The sequence below is a fragment of the Rutidosis leptorrhynchoides genome, chromosome 2 (genome assembly GCF_046630445.1).
Source record: "Rutidosis leptorrhynchoides isolate AG116_Rl617_1_P2 chromosome 2, CSIRO_AGI_Rlap_v1, whole genome shotgun sequence".
NCBI lineage: Eukaryota > Viridiplantae > Streptophyta > Magnoliopsida > Asterales > Asteraceae > Rutidosis > Rutidosis leptorrhynchoides.
This window is the reverse complement of record NC_092334.1, coordinates 687,545,628-687,570,195: the sequence shown is the minus strand read 5'-3', so window position 1 is coordinate 687,570,195 and position 24,568 is coordinate 687,545,628. Positions and strand designations below refer to the sequence as shown.

General features: G+C 33.4%; 1 protein-coding gene across 1 annotated transcript; it reads left to right on the top strand.

Annotated features, from left to right (window-relative positions):
- Nucleotides 1-1,625: 1,625 nt before the first annotated feature.
- LOC139894039 (uncharacterized) lies at nucleotides 1,626-3,030 on the top strand. Its single transcript, XM_071877239.1, has one exon. The coding sequence runs from the start codon at nucleotides 1,738-1,740 to the stop codon at nucleotides 2,908-2,910; it is 1,173 nt and encodes a 390-aa protein (XP_071733340.1). The 5' UTR covers nucleotides 1,626-1,737; the 3' UTR covers nucleotides 2,911-3,030.
- Nucleotides 3,031-24,568: the final 21,538 nt, after the last annotated feature.

Sequence of the window (24,568 nt, the reverse complement as noted above, 5' to 3'; positions counted from 1 at the left end):
AGTTATTAAGTTAGTAGTCTTGTTTTTACATATGTAGTTCATTGTTAATACACTTAATGTCATGTTTACTTATCATTTATCATGATTAAACATAGTGTATTAATATCTTAATATAATTCATATGTATTTAGTAAGACGTTGTTATAACGATAATCGTTATATATATCGTTTTCGAGTTTCTTAATTTAATAGACTCATTTTTATGTATATAACTCATTGTTACAATACCTAATGAGATACTTACCTATCATAATATCATGTTAACTATATATATATATATCCATATATGTCATCATATAGTTTTTTTACAAGTTTTAACGTTCGTGAATCACCGGTCAACTTGGGTGGTCAATTGTCTATATGAAATCTATTTCAATTAATCAAGTCTTAACAAGTTTGATTGCTTAACATGTTGAAAACACTTAATCATGTAAATAACAATTTCATTTAATATATATAAACATGGAAAAGTTCGGGTCACTACAGTTTATTTATTGAGTCATTTTTTGTTTGATTTTGATGGGTTTGAGTGAATGAGATGAAGATGAACATGAATTTGGGGTGGGTTATGATATTTTAGTGTTAAAAAAAATTTTACATAGGTGGTCCCTCATTTTTAGTGAAAAACGTAAACAGGCGAATTTACCCTCACATGCGTGGCACATGTCAAGGGTTAACGGCTAATTTAGACGGCAAACTGACGGAAGGACTCGAATTGCTAAATTTTGCAATTTAAAGGACCCGAAAATCCAAAAAAGAAGTTAAGGGACTCGGATTGCAATTTCGTGTATAAATGAAGGACCAACGGAGCAAAAAAGTCATTTTAAAACAACTAAAACCATCTCATCCATAACTTACAGCCTTATAGGATCACAAATATAGGGACTAGGGACTAATGTGCTAAAGTAACAAACTTGAGGATTTTAACTTAACTATAATAACCAGGGGTAATTAATGAAACATTTTGAAACATCTTTTGTTCTTCCAGGAACCATACTGTTGATTGAAATCTCTTCCTCAAACATAAACCCTAATTCTTAAACTATCCATAGTAACTTCGTTAAACTGAAATTAGCGATATAACTTGGTTTATATATCCAAAATATCATATTTGCCCATAAAAATTACATTACTAACTCAGAAATCCAGGATGACCATTGTCAATAGAAGTATATGAACTCAATAGGGGATGCTCAGCACCCCAAAGCACCCCTATTGGCTCCGCCATTGAGAGTTGCAGTATTGAAGTTATGAATGATTTGGAAATTCCGTAACAGTGTTACATTTCTTTCAATTCCTACTCGTTTAAGAAATGTGATATTTATGATTTGATATGCAATTTTCTTTTCTTTAGGTTGAAATTTTGAGGTAGAAATAATATTCGTAGAAATTTTGGAGTTTCTAAACTTTTAATATTAATCTACATTTATCGTTTGAAAAATTCTACATTTTATGATGTGTATGGCGAAGAATTTCGTATACACATTTATTTTACATATATTATTATTACGTATACAATAAACACACTCCAATAAAATATTGTAGATTCTCATTCTAGAAGCCATGGGACGTTTTTATATAGTCTACTTGAAAACAATCACTCACCCTTCCAAACGACTTATAAATTAACACATTTTATTTTATTTCATTTCATTTCAAACACACAAACAAAAACCTTTTCAAAATTATTTTAAAATCATTTTACCAGCCGATCAACAAATCTTCAGATTAACAACCATGGAATCAACTTCTACGGATTACATATCACCGAGCTTCAGCGTACATTCCTTCAACAACATCTCCAATATCGCCGATAGAGTCGTCGACGAATTCCTAACGGAAAACGGGTTGGACAACGAGCACGTTTTCAGCTTTAGCGACGACGATAATCCTACAAATATCGCCCACAACGTCGATGCAAACAATAGTTCTTGTAGCAAAGATAATATATATCAAGAAAAAGAATCGGTCAAAGAAGACGACCAACATGAGTTTGAGTTTTCTGTTGCTTTTAATGGCTTAAATTTGTCGCCAGTGACTACTGATGATGTATTCACTGGCGATAAAATTACATCGTACCCGTTGTTTGATAGAAGTTTATTATTAGACCTAGATATATGCAGTATTGATCATCCAGAAACGAATACTGAATCAATTTCTACTTCAGCTCCAGCTCCAGCTCTAGTTTCAACTACTACTTCTGAAATAGTTCCAGCTCAAGTTTCAGATACTAATTCTGAAATAGTTCCGGCTCAAGTTTCAGCAACTACTTCTGAAATAGTTCCAGCTCAAGTTTCAGCTGCTTCTGAAATAGTTCCAGCTACAGATGTTGCTTCAACTTCGACTTCATCGCAACGTCGTTCTCTAATGAATTTATTTATTGAAGATCGTGATTCACCATCAACTTCATCGTCAGAAGCGGACGATTTGGAAGGATTAACGCCGGACACGTATTGCGTATGGAAGCCGGAGATGTCCGCACGTGGTAAACATAGGAAGAGTAATTCGATTTCGATTGGTGGTACATCAAAACGATGGAAAGTTAGAGATCTACTTAAACGAAGTTATAGTGATGACAGTTATGGTAAGGATCCGTCGGTACCACTTTTCTCTACTCCGATTTCACCAAAACCGAAAATCGAGGATCGTGATTCACCACCGGTAGTCTTGTTTCTGCCTCCAATTTCACCGAAGCGAAAAATGCATATAGAAAAAGTGAAGAACATCGAAAAAATTGGTAAAGTAGCTGCTACTTCAGGAGTAGCAGCTACTAAGACAGAACATAGAGTTCCGGCTTACAAAACGAAAATTGGAAATATTCGTGTTCCACCTTATCTTCCTTATAGGGAAGATCAACTTGCTGCCTATGCTAATTATAACGGATCGAATAAACATATGTATCGATATTAAAAATGTCTTATGTTTATTAGTTTATATCTTATTTTGTTTTGTAATTTCTTCCTTAAAATGAGATTTTTGTATCTCTCCTCTTTGTTAGTACTCTGTAATATATAGGGTTTTGAAGTAAAAAAAATTCTGAGTGTTTAATCTCTTGTTTCATATTGTTTGTATGTAATCAAAGTAACGATTTTAATTAGGAAAATAAAGTTGACAATAAGTTGGATTAGGTGTACCTATTATCATATAAGGAATAAAGAAATAATCATTAGTTATGTTTTAATCGTTTTATTTCTATTTTTTACCTACCATAAACGCCGGTGTAACCAAAGAGATATGAAATTTAATTTGTAATTATATTATATATTTTGATGAAAACTTATGATAATTGGATAAAAACTTATGATAAAGTTGGAACATTTAATTATCTATAGGAATGGCTAACATGATGGGTTGTAATTTTGGAAATGACTCCTTTTCATTCACATTTAGGTCTTTGAATAAGTTCTAATATGAATATGAATATGAATATAGGGTCACTAATTAGTTGATCAAGGATTCATAGTGGCTTGCTTCCGTAAATAGTTGTCTAACTAAAAAACCAGTTTTTTTTATCTAGCGGTAATAGAAATGATTCTTTCGATCACGGGTTGATGTCTCTATGAAGGATACAAATTCGTGGGAAGCTTCGAAGCAATGGTTTTCGGATTGGTGGGCAACGAAATCGTCGAAGGACCCGTTGTTTGTGATTGCATATACAACAATGGAAAATAAAGTACAAATTTGAGTTAAAAATAATAATAGACAAATGTTATAAGTGCCATCAACATTTGGGTAAAAGTGTAAATCGCATTTTTCTAATCTAATAAAATGTAGTAGCTATTATTGAAATTAATAGGTAGCATTTAAATCGTTTTACCAAAAATTTATTTGAATAAAACTGATAAAAGTTATATCAAAATGTCTTATATTCTTAACCCGATTTTTTTTTTTTTTTTTTTTTTTTGCTATAGTTGGTACAACTAGCTTAAGACCCGTAAAAATTGCGGGTTTCGGCAATAAAATGTGCAAATGTAATTAGTTATGAATGATCACCCAAAATTAAATTTGACCAAAATTTCTCACTGGGTCAAGGAACGCAAAATGTAAATAGGTTTCGTCTTCACTGACACAACAGGAAAGACATAAATTTAGTTTCACTTGAAATAAGTCAAAGAGGACAAAGTCGCTCCAAGTGCATTAATACCGCCTAATCAAACAATTTTCTTCAAATACATATGTTATTTTTGTAATGTACCAATATGACACACTTGATGTTTATAGACACAGAATTCAGACAAAATTAATTTTGGTCAACCCAATTGTAGCCTACCCATTCAACCTCCACCAAAGTTACCCGTGTTAAACCGACAATTTTTTGACCGATTACCCAACACCCCTACCCTCTCATTTTCTTACCCGTGTTAAACCGACAATTTTTTGACCGATTACCCAACACCCCTACCCTCTCATTTTCTTACTCTCATGAGAAAATGTTGGTGTATAAACAATAATGTACAACACTATTTGTAACCAGAAAGCAGAATTTTTTGAATCACAAGCAAGACAAGGGTATTCAAAGCTTGCAGGTTCAGACACTTCATATATTCTCTAAAGTGTAACTCCACAAAACCATACATCTGCAGACTGAACAAACACAAAACCATAATTTGACAATGATATAGAAGATCACATTGTGAATAATCGAGAGTTACATGTAGTAAGGAGCAAATGCTAATTTATGAATTATAAAGATGTTGTCAAAATAATTCACAATGACATATTTTTAGGCTTGATCTTTAAAGAGTCTCGAACACAAAACCATAATTTGACAATGACCAAAAGTCACAAGCATTATAATATTTGAAAGTATTGGTATTCTCCGACAAAATGGGTCATGGCCAACAAAAACGAATTAACAAAATAATGTTTGAATGTGCTTCAGTTACTGATCATAAAATCAGTTGTTTAGATGTCACATATATGAGGATTTATTTAACAACAACAACAACATCCAGTCTCGCTTAAATGATTCTATTTAAGAAACTATTAAGTAGAATAAACACTAAACACTCTTTTATAATTGAAAATATACATATCCAAAAGATTTCCCGTTATATACATTCAGCAAAAGACAATTTTCTTATCATAAAACAATAATATATTTTAAAGCTTTTTAAAAATTATAAATATATCTTTGAAAAAATCACATCATTAATTTAGTTGGGGGAAAACATGAAAGTGTACTTGTTTCATGGGTTCATGTTATTGGTACAAAAAACACGCCCATCATTTCAAAAAACACTTCCATATAAAAATGAATGCTAAAAACATTCACTTTGTCATCATACTCTCGATGAGAAAGAACCTCAGGGGCAATGTATGCAGAGGTTCCAACTGTCAATTTCGATCTCGAATGAAACAAAGATGACTGCAAATGAATCAAGACAATTAGCATCATTTTATAAACAGATTACAAAATTCAAATGTACTTTAAATTACAGAACACCTTAAATAGAAAAAATCACGTATTTACAGGCGTGGTGCAGGGTACCTTCTGTAATCGTGTTCTGAAGCTTCAAATCTCTATGGCATATTTGCTGCACAATGTCAATACTTTAGAAAGAGATTTATTCATGAGTTAAATCATATTTGTAAATTATCATGTGAGTGTTAATCTCAAAAACATGTTTTACCATCAAATGACAGTAGTGAACTCCTGAAATTAGCTGCTGTAAGAAGTATTTTTCCTGAAATATCGACAAATAGCAACATAAAAGAAGAGTGCATGGCTAAATTTAAAGAACGCAAATATATATTTTAAAAACTTAGACCTAATCTTCACTAAATCTTCCAGCATTGTATATCCTATCAAAAAGCTCTCCTCCTGCTGCATACTCCATGAAAATAGCGAGGTGGGTCGGAGTGAGTACGACCTAGAGATAAACTAACATGATTTCAAGCATAAGATCGAAAATATTATATGGTTACATATACTAAAAGAGGCTTAACGGGCGCGACGATTACAAAAACAATATTATTACAAATATAATCTTATAATTGTATCAAGAATTAACCTTATTTGTTGTAGCTTCAGCTTTTGTGGATGCGCCATTCACATTCCTGTACAGCTGCTTAGTTGGTTAATTTGCATATTTGTTGTAGCTTCAGGGCCTTCCATAGAAGTCTATGTCTCGGTCTATAGGCAACTACCAAAGTGAAAGTAAAAAGCTTTTAGGGTGCAAATCAACTCTAACTTTTTGATCTTCTTTCACCGCATTTCATTTATTTCGTCTTCTCCTCTATTTATTTAACCATCTGTTTAAACTCATGGTTTCTGAAAGCATGTAAATAAACAGTTGTAAATCATTATGTCAATGCAATAATTAAAATCAACAGAAAGTAAAGTATAAAAGTATCCACTGTTTATATTTTGGAAATTTTATGTGGTCTATGTGATAAAGAGGTATGATTCAATGCTCTCAAACATTGTTAATGTCACAGACAAGAGACTTGTTTGTTATATTCCTATTATTGAAGATCGATTACTGTACTTTTTAGTGTTGGGGATGATTATCAAATTCTGAAATTTATAGTTTTTAATATATTGAAAAAGTAAAAAAAATTAAAAATAAAAATAAAAAAAGCAGGTATATCAGTATAATCTCAACTAAATCGATTGAAAATTACCATAGTAAGACCACCAGTCTTCTTCGTTTCTTCACATCACGTTTTTGATCGTTTTGGTGATTCAATCGGACTGGATGTATGATTACTATTTCAACAATTTGTATCTTCAATTAATTTTATATAAACCACAATAACTAAAATTAGGTTAATAATCATAATCTTACTAATACAAAATAAGAAATTTTCTAGAGATAGGCTTTCAAATCCGGTCACTATTCTGAAACGTAATACCTATAAGCATAATACATTCACCACAGCAGCTTAAAAAATTCGAAACAACATAAAAACACATACAACCAAGTAGTTTAAGTGTTTAACACAAAATTTCCTACAAATATATAAACCACTAATGGTTATACAAATTAATAAGACTAAATAAGACAAATTAATAACACTAATGGTTCTTCATCTCACAACTAATGTATGACATTGCCATAAAGTTAAGCAATATTTATAGCATAACATAAGTTTATAAGAAAAGGCTATTCAACAGGACAAATTTCCAACACTCAAAGTGTATGCTGTTTTTAAGATAATATTTCCACAACAAAAGCTGATATTTAAAGAATCGGTTCAACTTATAAAATTGTAACACGCAAGACGGCTAACAATCGAGAATCCGATCACCACAGAACAAAATTGAGAATCAAAACACTAACAATCAAAACAATTGAGAATCAGATCACTAATGTGCGAAGGCTTAAATCAAAATTACTCACCCGCGAATAATGTGCGACTTTCGTATTCAAAAGTACTGCAAAACCTAATGATCGAAGTACAAAATCAAAGATGATATGTGAAAAACATAATGATAGAAGGCTTAAATCAAAAATACTCACCCACGATATCTAACGATGATAACAACGATGATAACAGCGAAGTTCTTCTAGCGATGATAACAGCGATGATAACTATTGGGTATCAATTTGTCCATTCTATTGTTATTTACGTTTACTGGTACATCAATATAGTCTCAACTAAATCGACTGAAACTTACCATAGAACAGCATAACAAATCTAATCCTAGAACAGCTTGCCAATTTGAATAATAAATAAAACATACCCGTGCAGGAAGCTGCAAATGCAGATATAAACTATGAATAAAAGGTCTCAACTTGAATGCAACATAAGTTGACATCGAAAACCTGGAGATAAAAAAAAAACTAAAAACACAATGAACAAAAATCGTGCTATAAATAATAAAACTTTTAAAATGAAACTTATCAAATGGTATGTACTAACCGCAAAGCAAGAAAAATATAAAATCAAAATCAACAACTTCTGAAATGTTGTAATGTGAACGCATATATATCGCCCATTTCCGAGAATGATGTTCTGCAAAATCAGGACGACATGTGTACATTAAAGGCACAATCAATTGATATTTATCGATAAAAAATAAATAAAACCACATTAAAAAAACAAAGCGATATCTTGATGGATTCTCGTTAACGATTGCTAGAATAACATTGTGTTCTCAGATGAATTAATGACTTTTAATTACCTCTTTTCTGCAGTTTGCAGGCAATGTACTTTACTTAACAAATCGACACGATCAGAATAATCTTTTTCAACAAAATCTAACAGCTTTCGTGACTCCAACCACTCTGATAGCTGCATGACTAATCAACTACATTTATTAACATTAGATCCTTAACCAATACTAATTGAATAACATGATGAAATCTAGAAATTTCAATTTTCATATGATCAAACACTCTAATCTAACATTTTTAGATCTTTAAATCATTGAAAACTTGGAGATATTGTAGTCGAACTACCCATCTACTCAAACACATACTTCAATGGATAATAGCACTTACACATACTTAAATGACATCTTAATAACAATTTTACAAAAAAATATATAAATGCATGTTGCAAATAACTCAGCAAGAGAAGTAATCATTTAAATGGCTTATTATTAAAAATGGCTTAGATTACTATCATTCAGCAAATCACTCAGTGGAAAAGTAAACATAAATTAGCATTTGCTCCTTACTGCATGTAACTCTCGATTATTCACACGGTGATCTTCTATATCTATATATCTATATTAAAATTTAAAAGAAAAAATTAATACGCTCGTAATGTTCTTTATGAATTATAAAGATGTTGTCAAAATAATTCACAATGACATATTTTTAGGCTTGATCTTTAAAGAGTCTCGAGCACATTTCACTATCTAGATTAATATTTACTATCAAGTAGACAACTTTTAAGTACCTTTTATCCACATCAATTTAAAGAGTTCTCCAGCACATTTCACTATCGTTAAAGAGTTCTCCCTTTCAAGAGAGGCCACCCCACCACCTTCATTAGCAATAAACTCCTGCAATTGACCAAAATAAACATCGACTCTGTTTACGTAAAGAAAAGTATTTTGTGAACATAAAAAAATATCGGTATACCTTTGATGCTGCAACCATTACCCAAAAAACATATCAGAGGAATCACTGGCATATAAAGCTAACAATACACAACATAATGTATCAACCATCTCAATCAAATAAATAATAACAGCAAAATAACCCATGAACAGTGGTCGTAAGATAAATTAATGAGACAAAATATCTTAGCACCAACAAATTCACCTAATACAACCACATTAGGACAAAAAATAAGCATCCAACAACGATTCAGAAACTTACCAAAAAAAATTAACAAAAGAATATGAAAAAAATACCTGTTCACGAACAGAAATCACAAATGCAAATCTTAAACAGTAATCGGAATGAAATCAACACAGCACCGTTTTTAGAATCCGAAATCAATTCGATGACCCAACTATGAATCAACCCTACAAAAATGAAGTCTTTAAAGAAACAAAATTAGGGTTTTGATACTAAATCTGATACAGTAACGAACGGAAACCAAATTTAGGGTTTTGAATCATGTAAATGGTATCTTCATAAATCGCTTGAAATATTTATACATCGGTCTTCAGTCTGTAGATTTCAATTTGATTGTAACAACAAAAATCCCTATTCATCCATCCACGACGATAACGAATCGTTTTTAGTGAGGTGAATGGAATGGAGGGTTCGCAGGCTCGATTTTGTTTTGGGGATACAATAGATATCGGCGTTAGAGAGTTGGAGAGGTAGCCCTACTCGATGATGATATAGCTAGGGTTGATCAACGAAATCTACCCGCTATCCTTGTTTAGATACTGATTTTTGGGATAGATGTTTGAAGAAGATGGCAAGTAGAAGGAAGATAGCTGAGAAATTTTGCCCTAGTCTGTGTGTGTTTTGCGAGTCAGAACCCTATTCAGATCTCTCCACCCCCGTATTTTTTTTAAAGGGTATTATGGGTAGTTTTGTGGTTTCAGAAATAATTATAAGATTATGGTTAGATCCAATGGTTGATAAGGAAGGGCATTTGAGGTCATTTTTTTTATCTAAAGGTTTAGATTCAAAGTTGTTAATAAAGTATATCTCAATTTTTCTTTTCTTTTAATGTATAGTATAGATATAGATAGATAGATATAGATAGATAGAAGATATTTTTGATGATCATGTTTCAGTTGATGATTAAAAAGTAGGAAGTAGAAAGTGTTCTAAGTAGAAAATATCCAAAAACAGTTAAACCTTTTAGCCTGCTCCTTATGGTCTACTATAACAATTATTCAAAACAACGATACAACTTTAGAAAAACTGAAAAGTGGCAGATTATAAAATACAAAAGACTGGAATATTTATTTGTTATCTTTTCTTAATCAATTATATTATATAATGAATATATATATTCTACCATGTTGATACTAAATTATAACTTGTGGGTTATCTTTACAAGTTAAAAGTTAATTGTGTTGGAATTTTGTGCTTGTCATCTAACAAAGTTAATCAATTTTCATCAAATAATTTAGACAATTCAAAGTTATCTTTATTAATTTTCTACTACAGGCCGCGTACCATTTAAGGATTTTTGTCACGAGTGCACTTGTAGTTGTCTTTAAAGTGTATAAATAGATTGTACATTTAAATAATCAAATCGTCATAAAAAATCAATATTAACTGCTAAGTATAATACATTTATGAATGTTAATAATAACTCTAAAGAATCGAGCATTTGGTTTGAGTGGCAAGGGAAACTGAACTTTGAAAACTTTGTTTCGAGTACTTCGTCACGGATTAGAATCCTAGGAGAGGCAAATTTTGAGGATTTTCTCGAATTTAAATCTCCTCGGGGGTTTTTCCTTCCCGGTTTCCAATTAAGTTTCCTCCGTTGCGTGCGTGGATGCGCGATGATCGTGAATGTGATTCAATCCTCTCTGAGTGATGCCGAAATAGCCGTTCAGAAAAAAACAACTACTCTAAAATAGTTAATCATTTGTAAAGCGTTATTTTTCTTCAAACTCATTAATTGAATTTATATGATTGTTGGTTAATCGATCACATATAATATTGTAAATAAATTTAGTACTCGTATTAAATACTTGCAAGCTACATTTCAACATTTTCCTTTGAACCTTGATAAAATCCAATCCATCTCACTAAATCACTAATCACCATATATAATAATTGTCAGCATGCCATATGTAATATATAAATACAAAGTTACAAATAATACATACAATAAAGCAATATGATCTGTTCAAAAGCTTATTTGTATTCTAGTAATGGCTGCTAACAAGTTGCAATATCTTAAAAGTAAAATAAAACGAATATTATTTGTTGTAAAGTTTTCAAATTAAAGACTAGACAACTTTTCTCAAAAATTTTAACAAGATAACGAAATGATCTGAAATTGTCTTTTAGGTAAATTAGTTAAGTACAAGTGTACAACTTTAGTCATTCAAAGGTCAATTATGCATAATCAGAGAGTACTTATTACAAGGCTAATGATATATTAATCATGCAAAATACTTCTTCCACCAAACATATCCATTATTTAATTGTACAGTACATTATATTATATTAATGTACAGTTTATGGTGAAAGAAGTAATTTGAATGATGAATATATCAAATTCCTTATTACAAAGATAGCGTCATGCTTTTATGTATTTAGGTATTCTCGTTGTTCAATATAAGTCTAATTAATTGTTATCCATTAATATCAATATCAATATTATTATATATAGTAAGATTTATATCGATTCTATATGTTTGGCGCCAAGCTTTTAGGGTCTTTTAGGAGTTTTTAACTTTTATGAAAAAACTTATATTTAATAAAAAGTTTTGTTTGATTAAAGGAGCTGAATTTTTTTAGATAGAGGGAAAAAGCTTTTTGCTTTTCAAAAAATAAAAAATAAAAAATAAAGGAAAAAAGCTAAAAGCTAAAAACTACAAGAACTAGTGTTTAACTTTTAGTTTCTAAATCTTTGTCATTTTACTCTTTTTTTACTAGAATCAGTTACTCTACAAACACCAAAATATATCTAAAAATCTACAAACTACCAGCTAAAAAATACTAGCTACTAGATAAAAGATAAAAGCTATCATCTAGTTTTGCCAAAATATCCTATATGTCTGATACAATCATTTATGCATATATTTTTGAATAATCTAATTTTAATTATATTTGTGTGTATATACAAAATTTATGTTGGTGCATAACTTTAGTCTCAAGTTCATTATAGGAGTCATATCGTGGTTAATATGCGGTGTGTAATAAGTTAATCTACGTTTAATGTTTAAGTTACACACTGGTTGAGCAACCGCACGGATGCAGAATGCATCCGTACGGGTCAATGAGCAACCGCACGGTTGCATCCTGCAACCGCACGGTTGCATGTGCTGGTAGTATTTAATGTTAATCTCGGGTTCATTGTTAGGGTTACGAACTCTAAACCCTTTCAACTCTTGTATTCGACATCCAGAGGTACTAGCACTTGTGTGGTTCGATCTAACACATTCTAAAGTCATAATAACGAGTTTAGATATTTGTTTAAAGTGTTTGTTTGATATAAAACCCAATATCGAGCTATTCCGCATTCGATAGTGAAGTATTGATCGTTTAATCCTTTTTACACGATCCTACAAGTGGTATCAGAGCAGTAGGTGTGATTATTAAATCGGATTTTGTGTCAAAATTGTGTTTAAAAGTTTGGGTTTGGTGTTTTTGTGAAGAAATTATCAAATCTTAAATAATCGACGTGTTAATATGTATTTTGTTATTCAATTGTGTTAATCTGGTCAAAAGGGTTGTATTGAACGTAAAACATTCATTAAATTTGATCCAGATCAAGTGTTAGATCCTATCAAACCAAAAACCCTAATTTTGGTGTAGTTTTCTGCCCAGAATTCGTCAAGAACACAACCGTACGATTACACATTGCAACCGTACGGATACACCAACCAGGTACAGCAATTGTACGGATACACCCTTGCATCCGTGTAATAATCCATCCGTTAACCTTCAACTGTGAACCTCTGCATCCGTATGGATACACCTTGTAACCGTACGGATACACTCTACAACTGTATAGTGCTTACCCGGTTACACCTTCATCCGTGTAACCTACAACCGTGTTTCTATAACCGTGTTAAACCTGCATCCGTTTGATTTTTGTGCAACCGTGTACTGCAACCGTGCGGTTACAATGTCAGACCATATTGAAACTTCCTAAACACCATCCTCTTTAGTTGGTGCCTCTTCGTATGGTCTTCATAAATTGCTCCAAACTGAAAATGAGATAGGGAGTTCTTATAGAGTACCTAGGCTTGAATCTCTTGATGACTACGCTGAATGGGAACCTAGGTTCTTAATCTCACTAAATGGAATTGATTCTCGACTGTACAACAGTTTAAAGACCGAATACAAGTTCCCTCTCAAGGATCACGATGAACCAAAAACTCCTATGGAACTTTCAGTTCAAGAAAGAGAGGACTATAATATGGAATTTAAGGCTTATAGTCATCTTACACAGGCTCTTTCAAAGGATATTTTTCATCAGTTTGAGACGCATACGACCACGTATGGGGTTTGGAATGTGATAGAGAGTGGCGTTGAGGGTAGTGCTGAATACAGAAAGACTAAAGGAAAAGTGTTAAAGAAAGAATGGAAACAATTCGCGGTTCAGCTAGATGAGACCTTAGAGGCTGTTGTTACAAGGTTTCGTCATTTGATGACAGAGTTAAAAAGGTGTGACATTACCTTCATGAACAAGAAGATTGTGCAATGCTTCCTTGAGGGTTTGCCAGTCAAGTGGGATCCAATCGTACAACAAATTGAAGAGTCTTGTGTTATCTTGGATAATTCCTTTAGTAGTTTCGTCACGAAGCTGCAGGCTAAGGAACTTGAATTGCAGGAACGGTTAAAGAGATTGGAGTTAGTTCAAAACCTAAATGTTTACAAAGCTCCGGCTATTAGTTCAAACAAGAAAGATGCACCTCTTCAGACTGCTTCCACTTCCAACAATCAAAAATTGACGTCTAGTTATGTTTCTCCTGTTCCTCAAAGCGTTCTTCATCATACTTGCTCTAGCAAAGACGATAGTTTTGAGATTCTCAAAACTGATAACATTCATTTGCGAACTATTCAGGGGGTTGAGGAGGATATAACGCTAGTTGTAATGGCTGTGAACTCATACAATGATTTGTTAAATGGGTACATTAAGAACAGTCACTTGGAACAAGAGGATGATCAGATTGATGAGAATGAAATGGAGAAGATGGACATCCTCTGGGCTACGGGAAATGTTATTCGTAGAGCTAAGAGGTATTTACAGAATACTGGTGAGAAAATTAGGGTGTTAACAAGAACACCAAATTTGGATTTGATATGAATAAAGTGAGATGTCACAATTGTAATGAGTTTGCTCATTTCAAGATAAACTGTAGTAAGGCATGAAAGGACCCGTTCATATACATTATAAACGATTCACAATAGTTGATTACATCGCGAGGTATTTGACCTCTATATGATACATTTTACAAACATTGCATTCGTTTTTAAAAGACAAACTTTCTTTACAACGAAAGTTGACGGCATGCATACCATTTCATAATACATTCAACTATAATTGACTTAATAATAATCTTGATGAACTCAACGACTCGAATGCAACGTCTTTCGAAATATGCCATGAATGACTCCAAGTAATATCCTTAAAAATGAGCTAATGCACAGCGGAAGATTTCTTTCAAACCTGAGAATAAACATGCTTTCAAGTGTCAACCAAAAGGTTGGTGAGTTCATTAGTTTTTCATAAACATTCATTTCCATCATTTTAATAGACCACAAGATTTCATATATTTAATTGTACACGTAACCCGAGTACAAAATAACACGCGTAACCCGCGAATTAAAAATCATTCATATGGTGAACACTTGATAACCGACTTAACTTTAATGCATAGAATATCCCCAAACAGACACTCTCGTCTGTATAATAATAATAATCTCGAAGTACTAAAGCATCCGTACCCCAGATGGGACTTGTCGAGGTCCATAGATCTATCTTTAGGATTCACGTCAATTATGAAATGTCCCGTTCATATTGATTATAAACGTTCCATATTAATTGATTTCGTCGCGAGGTTTTGACCTCTATATGAGACGTTTTTCAAAGACTGCATTCATTTTTAAAACAACCATAACCTCTATTTTATCGATAAAGGTTTAAAAAGCATTAAGTAGATTATCAAATAATGATAATCTAAAATATACCGTTTACACACGACCATTACATAATGGTTTACAATAAGAATATATTACATCAAAAATAAGTTTCTTGAATGCAGTTTTTACATAATATCATACAAGCATGGACTCCAAATCTTGTCCTTATTTTAGTATGTAACAGCGGAAGCTCTTAATAATCACCTGAGAATAAACATGCTTAAAACGTCAACAAAAATGTTGGTGAGTTATAGGTTTAACCTATATATTATTAAATCATAATAATAGACCACAAGATTTCATATTTCAATACATCCCATACATAGAGATAAAAATCATTCATACGGTGAACACCTGGTAACCGACATTAACAAGATGCATATAGAATATCCCCATCATTCCGGGACACCCATCGGACATGATAAAATCGAAGTACCAAAGCATTCCAAATTCCAGAATGGGGCTTGTTGGGCCCGATAGATCTATCTTTAGGATTCGCGTCAATTTGGGGGTTTGTTCCCAAATTCTTAGGCTACCAAGCTAAAAAGGGGCATATTCGGCTTCGATCATTCACCCATATAAAGTAGTTTCATTTACTTGCGTCTATTTCGTAAAATATTTATAAAATTGCATGTATTCTCATCCCAAAATATTAGATTTTAAAAGTGGGACTATAACTCACTTTCACAGATTTTTTTTACTTCGTCGGAAAGTAAGACTTGGCCACTGGTCGATTCACGAACCTATAACAAATATGTACATATATATCAAAGTATGTTCAAAATATAATTACAACATTTTTAATACGTTTTAATGTTTTAAGTTTATTAAGTCAGCTGTCCTCATTAGTAACCTACAACTAGTTGTCCATAGTTAGATGTACAGAAAATAAATTGAAATATATTATCTTGACCCAATCCACGACCCAGTGTATACACGTCTCAGGCTAGATCACAACTCAAAGTATATATATTTTTGGAATCAACCTCAACCCTGTATAGCTAACTCCAACATTACTGCATATAGAGTGTCTATGGTTGTTCCAAATAATATATATAGATGGGTCGATATGATATGTCAAAACATTTGCATACGTGTCTATGGTATCCCAAGATTACATAATGTATTAGAATATATGTATTATACAATATAAGTTAGCTAGGATATGATTAATATAGATTTGTTACCAATTTTCACGTAGCTACAACAAGTAAAAATATCCAATCTTGTTTTACCCATAACTTCTTCGTTTTAAATCCGTTTTGAGTGAATCCAATTGGTATGGTTTCATATTGAACTTAAGTTTATGAATCTATACAAAAAAGTATATGTTTATAGTCAGAAATATAGATTACAAGTCATTTTTGTAAAGGTAGGCATTTCGGCCGAAAGAACGACGTCTAGATGACCATTTTGGAAAACATACTTCCACTTTGAGTTTAACCATGATTTTTGGATATTGTTTCATGTTCATAAGAAAAATTATTTTCCTAGAAGAACAAATTTTAAATCAAAGTTTATCATAGTTTTTAATTAACTAACCCAAAACAGCCCGCGGTGTTACTACGACGGCGTATGTTCAGTTTTACGGTGTTTTTTGTGTTTCCAGGTTTTAAATCATTATGTTTGCATATAATATAGAGATAGAACATGTGTTTAGTTGATTTTAAAAGTTAAGTTAGAAGGATTAACTTTTGTTTGCGAGCAAGTTTAGAATTAACTAAACTATGTTCTAGTGATTTCAAGTTTAAACCTTCGAATAAGGTAGTTTTATATATATGAATAGAATGATGTTATGAACATCATTACTACCTCAAGTTTTGTGGATAAACCTACTGGAAATAATAAAAATAGATCTAGCTTCAAAAGATCCTTGGATGGCTTGAAAGTTCTTGAAGCAGAATCATGACACGAAAACAAGTTCAAGTAAGATTTCCACTCGAAATAAGATTGTTATAGTTATAGAAATTGAATCAAAGTTTGAATATGAGTATTACCTTATATTAGAAAGATATCTTACTATAAATAAGAAAGATTTCTTGAGGTTGGATGATCACTTTACAAGATTGGAAGTAAGCTAGCAAACTTGGAAGTATTCTTTATTTTATGAAACTAGAACTTATAGAATTTATGAAGAACACTTAGAACTTGAAGATAGAACTTGAGAGAGATCAATTAGATGAAGAAAATTGACGAATGAAAGTGTTTGTAGGTGTTTTTGGTTGTTGGTATATGGATTAGATATAAAGGATGTGTATTTTTGTTTACATGTAAATAAGTCATGAATGATTACTAATATTTTTGTAATTTTATGAGATATTTCATGCTAGTTGTCAAATGATGGTTCCCACATGTGTTAGGTAACTCACATGGGCTACTAAGAGCTGATCATTGGAGTGTATATACCAATAGTACATACATCTAAAAGCTGTGTATTGTACGAGTACGAATACGGGTGCATACGAGTAGAATTGTTGATGAAACTGAATGAGGATGTAATTGTAAGCATTTTTGTTAAGTAGAAGTATTTTGATAAGTGTTTTAAAGTCTTTCAAAAGTGTATGAATACATATTAAAACACTACATGTATATACATTTTAACTGAGTCGTTAAGTCATCGTTAGTCGTTACATGTAAATGTTGTTTTGAAGCCTTTAGGTTAACGATCCTGTTAAGTTTTGTTAACCTATTGTTTATTATATCAAATGAGATGTTAAATTATTACATTATCATGATATTATGATGTATTAATATATCTTAATATGATATATATACAATTAAATGTCGTTACAACGATAATCGTTACATATATGCCTCGTTTCGAAATCCTTAAGTTAGTAGTCTTGTTTTTACATATGTAGTTCATTGTTAATATACTTAATGATATGTTTACTTATCATAATACCATGTTAACTATATATATCCATATATATGACATCATATAGTTTTTACAAGTTTTAACGTTCGTGAATCACCGGTCAACTTGGGTGGTCAATTGTCTATATAAAACCTATTTCAATTAATCAAGTCTTAACAAGTTTGATTGCTTAACATATTGGAAATACTTAATCATGTAAATAACAATTTCATTTAATATATATAAACATGGAAAAGTTCAGGTCACTACAGTACCTACCCGTTAAATAAATTTCGTCCCGAAATTTTAAGCAGTTGGAGGTGTTGACGTATCTTCTGGAAATAAGTGCGGGTACTTCTTCTTCATCTGATCTTCTCGTTCTCAGGTGAACTCGTGTCCTCTACGAGCATTCCATCGAACCTTAACAATTGGTATCTTGTTTTGCTTAAGTCTTTTAACCTCACGATCCATTATTTCGATGGGTTCTTTGATGAATTGAAGTTTTTCGTTGATTTGAATTTCGTCTAACGGAATAGTGAGATCTTTTTAACAAAACATTTCTTCAAATTCGAGACGTGAAAAGTGTTATGTACAGGTGCGAGTTGTTGAGGTAACTCAAGTCGGTAAGCTACTGGTCCGACACGATCAATAATCTTGAATGGTCCAATATACCTTGGATTTAATTTCCCTCGTTTACCAAATCGAACAACGCCTTTCCAAGGTGCAACTTTAAGCATGACCATCTCTCCAATTTCAAATTCTATATCTTTTCTTTTAATGTCAGCGTAGCTCTTTTGTCGACTTTGGGCGATTTTCAATCGTTGTTGAATTTGGATGATCTTCTCGGTAGTTTCTTGTATTATCTCCGGACCCGTAATCTGTCTATCCCCCACTTCACTTCAACAAATCAGAGACCTGCACTTTCTACCATCAAGTGCTTCAAACGGCGCCATCTCAATGCTTGAATGGTAGCTGTTGTTGTAGGAAAATTCTACTAACGGAAGGTGTCGATCCCAACTGTTTTTGAAATCAATAACACATGCTCGTAGCATGTCTTCAAGTGTTTGTATCGTCCTTTCACTCTGCCCATCCGTTTGTGGATGATAGGCAGTACTCATGTCTAGACGAGTTCCTAATGCTTTCTGTAATGTCTGCCAGAATCTTGAAATAAATCTGCCATCCCTCTCAGAGATAATAGAGATTGGTATTCCATGTCTGGAGACGACTTCCTTCAAATACAGTCGTGCTAACTTCTCCATCTTGTCATCTTCTCTTATTGGCAGGAAGTGTGCTGATTTGGTGAGACGATCAACTATTACTCAAATAGTATCAAAACCACTTGCAGTCCTTGGCAATTTAGTGATGAAATCCATGGTAATGTTTTCCCATTTCCATTCCGGGATTTCGGGTTGTTGAAGTAGACCTGATGGTTTCTGATGCTCAGCTTTGACCTTAGAACACGTCAAACATTCTCCTACATATTTAGCAACATCGGCTTTCATTCCTGGCCACCAAAAATGTTTCTTAAGATCCTTGTACATCTTTCCCGTTCCAGGATGTATTGAGTATATGGTTTTATGAGCTTCTCTAAGTACCATTTCTCTCATATCTCCAAATTTTGGTACCCAAATTCTTTCAGCCCTATACCGGGTTCCGTCTTCCCGAATATTAAGATGCTTCTCCGATCCTTTGGGTATTTCATCCCTTAAGTTTTCCTCTTTTAAAACTCCTTGTTGTGCCTCCTTTATTTGAGTAGTAAGGTTAGTGTGAATCATTATATTCATAGATTTTACTCGAATAGGTTCTCTGTCCTTTCTGCTCAAGGCGTCGGCTACCACATTTGCCTTCCCCGGGTGGTAACGAATCTCAAAGTCGTAATCATTCAACAATTCAATCCATCTGCGCTGCCTCATGTTTAGTTGTTTCTGATTAAATATGTGTTGAAGACTTTTGTGGTCGGTATATATAATACTTTTGACCCCATATAAGTAGTGCCTCCAAGTCTTTAATGCAAAAACAACCGCGCCTAATTCCAAATCATGCGTCGTATAATTCTGCTCATGAATCTTCAATTGTCTAGACGCATAAGCAATTACTTTCGTTCGTTGCATTAATACACAACCGAGACCTTGCTTTGAGGCGTCACAATATATCACAAAATCATCATTCCCTTCAGGTAATGACAATATAGGTGCTGTAGTTAATTTTTTCTTCAACAATTGAAATGCTTTTTCTTGTTCATCATTCCATTCAAATTTCCTCCCTTTATGCGTTAATGCAGTCAAGGGTTTTGCTATTTTGGAAAAATCTTGGATGAATCTCCTGTAATAACCAGCTAGCCCTAAAAATTGGCGTATGTGTTTCGGAGTTTTCGGGGTTTCTCACTTTTCAACGGTTTCAATCTTTGTTGGATTCACTTGAATACCTTCTTTGTTCACTATATGACCGAGGAATTGAACTTCTTCCAACCAAAATGCACACTTTGAAAACTTAGCGTACAGTTTTTCTTTTCTTAACAACTCTAGCACTTTTCTCAAATGTTCTTCATGTTCTTGGTCATTCTTTGAGTAAATAAGTATGTCATCGATGAAAACAATGACAAACTTGTCAAGGTATGGTCCACACACTAGGTTCATGAGGTCCATGAACACAGCTGGTGCGTTAGTCAACCCAAACGGCATAACCATAAACTCGTAATGACCGTAACGCGTCCTAAAAGCAGTCTTTGGAATATCATCCTCCTTTACCCGCATTTGGTGATACCCAGAACGTAAATCAATCTTCGAATAAACCGACGAGCCTTGTAGTTGATCAAATAAGTCGTCGATTCTCGGTAGTAGGTAACGGTTCTTGATGGTAAGTTTGTTCAACTCTCGCTAGTCGATACACAACCTAAATGTACCATCCTTCTTCTTGACAAACAAAATAGGAGCTCCCCATGGTGATGTGCTTGGTCGAATGAAACCACGCTCTAAAAGTTCCTGTAACTGACTTTATAATTCTTTCATTTCACTGGGTGCGAGTCTGTATGGAGCACGAGCTATTGGTGCAGCTCCTGGTACAAGGTCTATTTGAAATTCAACGGATCGATGTGGGGGTAATCCCTGTAATTCTTTCGGAAATACATCGGAAAATTCTTTTGCGACAGGAACATCACTGATGTTCTTTTCTTCAGGTTGGACTTCCTTGATGTGTGCTAGAATGACGTAACAACCTTTTCTTATTAGTTTCTGCGCCTTCAAACTACTAATAAGATTTAATTTTGCGTTGTTCTTTTCTCCGTACACCATTAAAGGTTTTCCTTTTTCACGCACAATGCGAATCGCATTTTTGTAACAAACAACCTCTGCTCTCACCTTTTTCAACCAGTCCATACCAATTATTACATCAAAACTCCCTAACTCGACTGGTATTAAATCAATTTTAAACGTTTCATCCTCCAGTTTAATTTCTCTATCCCGACATATATTATCTGCTGAAATTAATTTACCGTTTGCTAATTCGAGTAAAAATTTACTATCCAAAGGCGTCAATGGGCAACTTAACTTAGCACAAAAATCTCTACTCATATAGCTTCTATCCGCACCCGAATCAAATAAAATATAAGCAGATTTATTATTAATAAGAAACGTACCCGTAACAAGCTCAGGGTCTTCCTGCGCTTCTGCCGTATTAATATTGAAAACTCTTTCGTGGCCCTGCCCATTAGTATTCCCCTGATTTGGGTAATTACTTCTAATGTGGCCCGATTTTCCACATCCATAACAAAAAAAAGCGGCATTACTTGTTTCGCCACTATTTGTTCCTTTATTCTGTTAAACTTTGGTCCGTAGACCTCACACTTTTTCGCACCATGGCCAGTTCTTTTACACTTGGTGCAAAATGTCGTGCAGAACCCATTCTGGTGGTACTCTTCACACCTTTGGCATTTTTGGTTTTTGTTGCCGTTGTTGTTATTGAGGTTGTTGTTGGGATTGTTATTGTTGTTGGAACGGTTGTTGTAGTTGTTGTTGTTATTGGGACGTTTGTTGTAGTTATTGTTGGGATTGCGGTTATTATTGCGATTGTTGTTGCGGTTGTGGTTGTAATTGTTGTTGTTGTTGTATTGGTGACCCTTGTCACTGGTTTCTTCCTACTTTCTCTTGAGTTGTTTCGTGTTGGCTTCTTCAGCCGCCTGATCTTTAATTCTTCCCTCAATCTGATTTATGAGTTTATGAGCCATTTAACTTGCCTTTTGTATGGAAGCGGGCTCGTGTGAACTCACATCTTCTTGAATCCTTACTGGTAACCCTTTTATAAACGCGTCGATCTTCTCTTCTTCATCTTCGAACGTTCCTGGACATAATAGGCACAACTCTGTGAATCGTCGTTCATATGTGGTAATGTCGAACCCTTGTGTTCGTAACCCTCTAAGCTCTACCTTGAGCTTATTGACTTTGTTTCTAGGACGGTACTGCTCGTTCATCAATTGCTTGAATGCCGACCACGGTAGTGCGTAAGCAGCATTTTGTCCTACCTGTTCAAGATAGGTGTTCCACCACGTTAACGCAGTATATGTGAAGGTATGCGTAGCGTACTTAACTTTATCCTTTTCAGTACACTTACTTATGGCAAACATCGATTCGACTTTCTCGGTCCACCGTTTCAATCCAATTGGTCCTTCAGTTCCATCAAATTTTAAAGGTTTGCAGGCAGTGAATTCTTTGTAGGAGCATCCTACACGATTTCTTGTGGAATTAGTTCCACTGCTAGATCCAGATTTATTGTTATTTTGCATCGCAGCATGTACTGCGGCTATGTTTGCTACAAGGAAAACACGGAAGTCTTCCTCGCTCATGTTCAAATTCTGACAAGTCGCCGGTGCCATTTCCTTCAAAAATAGCCAAAAGAATTGAGTTAATCATATAGAATTTAAGAGTAGTCAATAGTATTTCGTAGCATAATATGAATTCATTTATAAAAGCTTTTTCTTCATATTAGCGTTTTATAAGTTTAAATTCGGGTACTACCTACCCGTTAAGTTCATACTTAGTAGCTAATATACAATTCAACTACTACAATTCCATATGAAAAACTGATTATAATAATATATCACATATAAATATTCTTCAAACTTACAACATCGCTATATTGCATATAACATGAAATATAGTACACTTTGATACATGACAGTTTTGAAGATAAATCTAGTTAATACGCAAGTTGTTCAGCAAAGGAAATAAAGACAAGTAATTCATAAGTCCAGAAACAAGTCATGCATTCTGGTTTTACTAAGATGACTTCCCATCCTTGGTCTTGTGGAAAATAACCGTTATGACCATTGGCTAGGCAACATGTTATAATGTCGTCAAAATGACGAAGGTTTCGTAATGTCCAACAGCCCCGTAATAATCTAAAAACCTTGTTTCTCACCCCAACTACTGAATCCGTCACTTGTGGGAAGGTTTTATTTAAAAGCTGCAATCCGATGTTCTTTTTCCCACTTTGGTAAGAAGTGAACATCACTAACCCGTAAGCATAACATGCTTCTTTATGTTGCATGTTAGAAGCTCTTTCTAATTCACTAAATCCTATGTTGGGATATGCTGAGTCAAAATAGGTTCTTAACCCGTAGCGTAAAATTGCATTTGGGTTCCCCACATTTAACGCTTTAAAGAAAACACGGCGTAACTTACGGTCTCCCCAATGTGATATACCCCACCTATCAAAGGAAAGCCTTTTATAAACTAAGGCATTTCTGGAAAGTCTTTCAAATTTTGACAAGTTAATTTTGCCATAATTAATTGTGCTGATGATTTCTGACCGACTCTAGACAAGATTTCCTCAATCATATCCTCTGGTAGATCTTCTAAAATATTCGGTTGTCTACCCTTAACGTCCATTTTGTTTTTATACTGTAAATAGACAAGGATTAGATTCGTAAAAGATAATTAACAAACAATACAAGCAATTTTTACATAGAACATAAAAGTACAAGCACACTACAATACATATAATACACAACATGATTACAGCCCTCTAATCTGAATCACTGGTTTCTTCTTCTTCGGACTTGGTTCGTTTTCCTAATTTTCTAGGAATATATGGTGTTCCTCTAATACGAGCCGTCGTTTTCCACAATGGTTTAGAAAAACCTGGTGGTTTAGAGGTTCCCGAGTTATTGTTACATTTTAGGAAATACGGATGTTGCTGATACATATAAAGTTCATCGGGGTTGGAATCGGGTTTCTCTATTTTTATTCCTTTTCCCTTATTATTTTCTTTCGCTTTATTAAATTGGGTCGAGGTAATTTCTATAACATCGTTGGAATCCTCATCGGGATCCGATTCATCGGAAAATTGATAATCTTCCCAATATTTTGCTTCCTCGGCGGAAACACCATTGACCATTATTAACTTTGGTCCGTTGGTTGAGGATTTTCTTTTATTTAATCGATTTACTGTAGGTATCAACATTTCTTCCTCCAGAACTTCTTCTTCTTCCAGTTCCTCCTCTTCCGGTTCCTCCTCTTCC

Coding starts and splice junctions, on each gene's coding strand:
- LOC139894039 (XM_071877239.1), top strand. CDS start 1,738: ATGGAATCAACTTCTACGGATTACATATCACCGAGCTTCAGCGTACAT.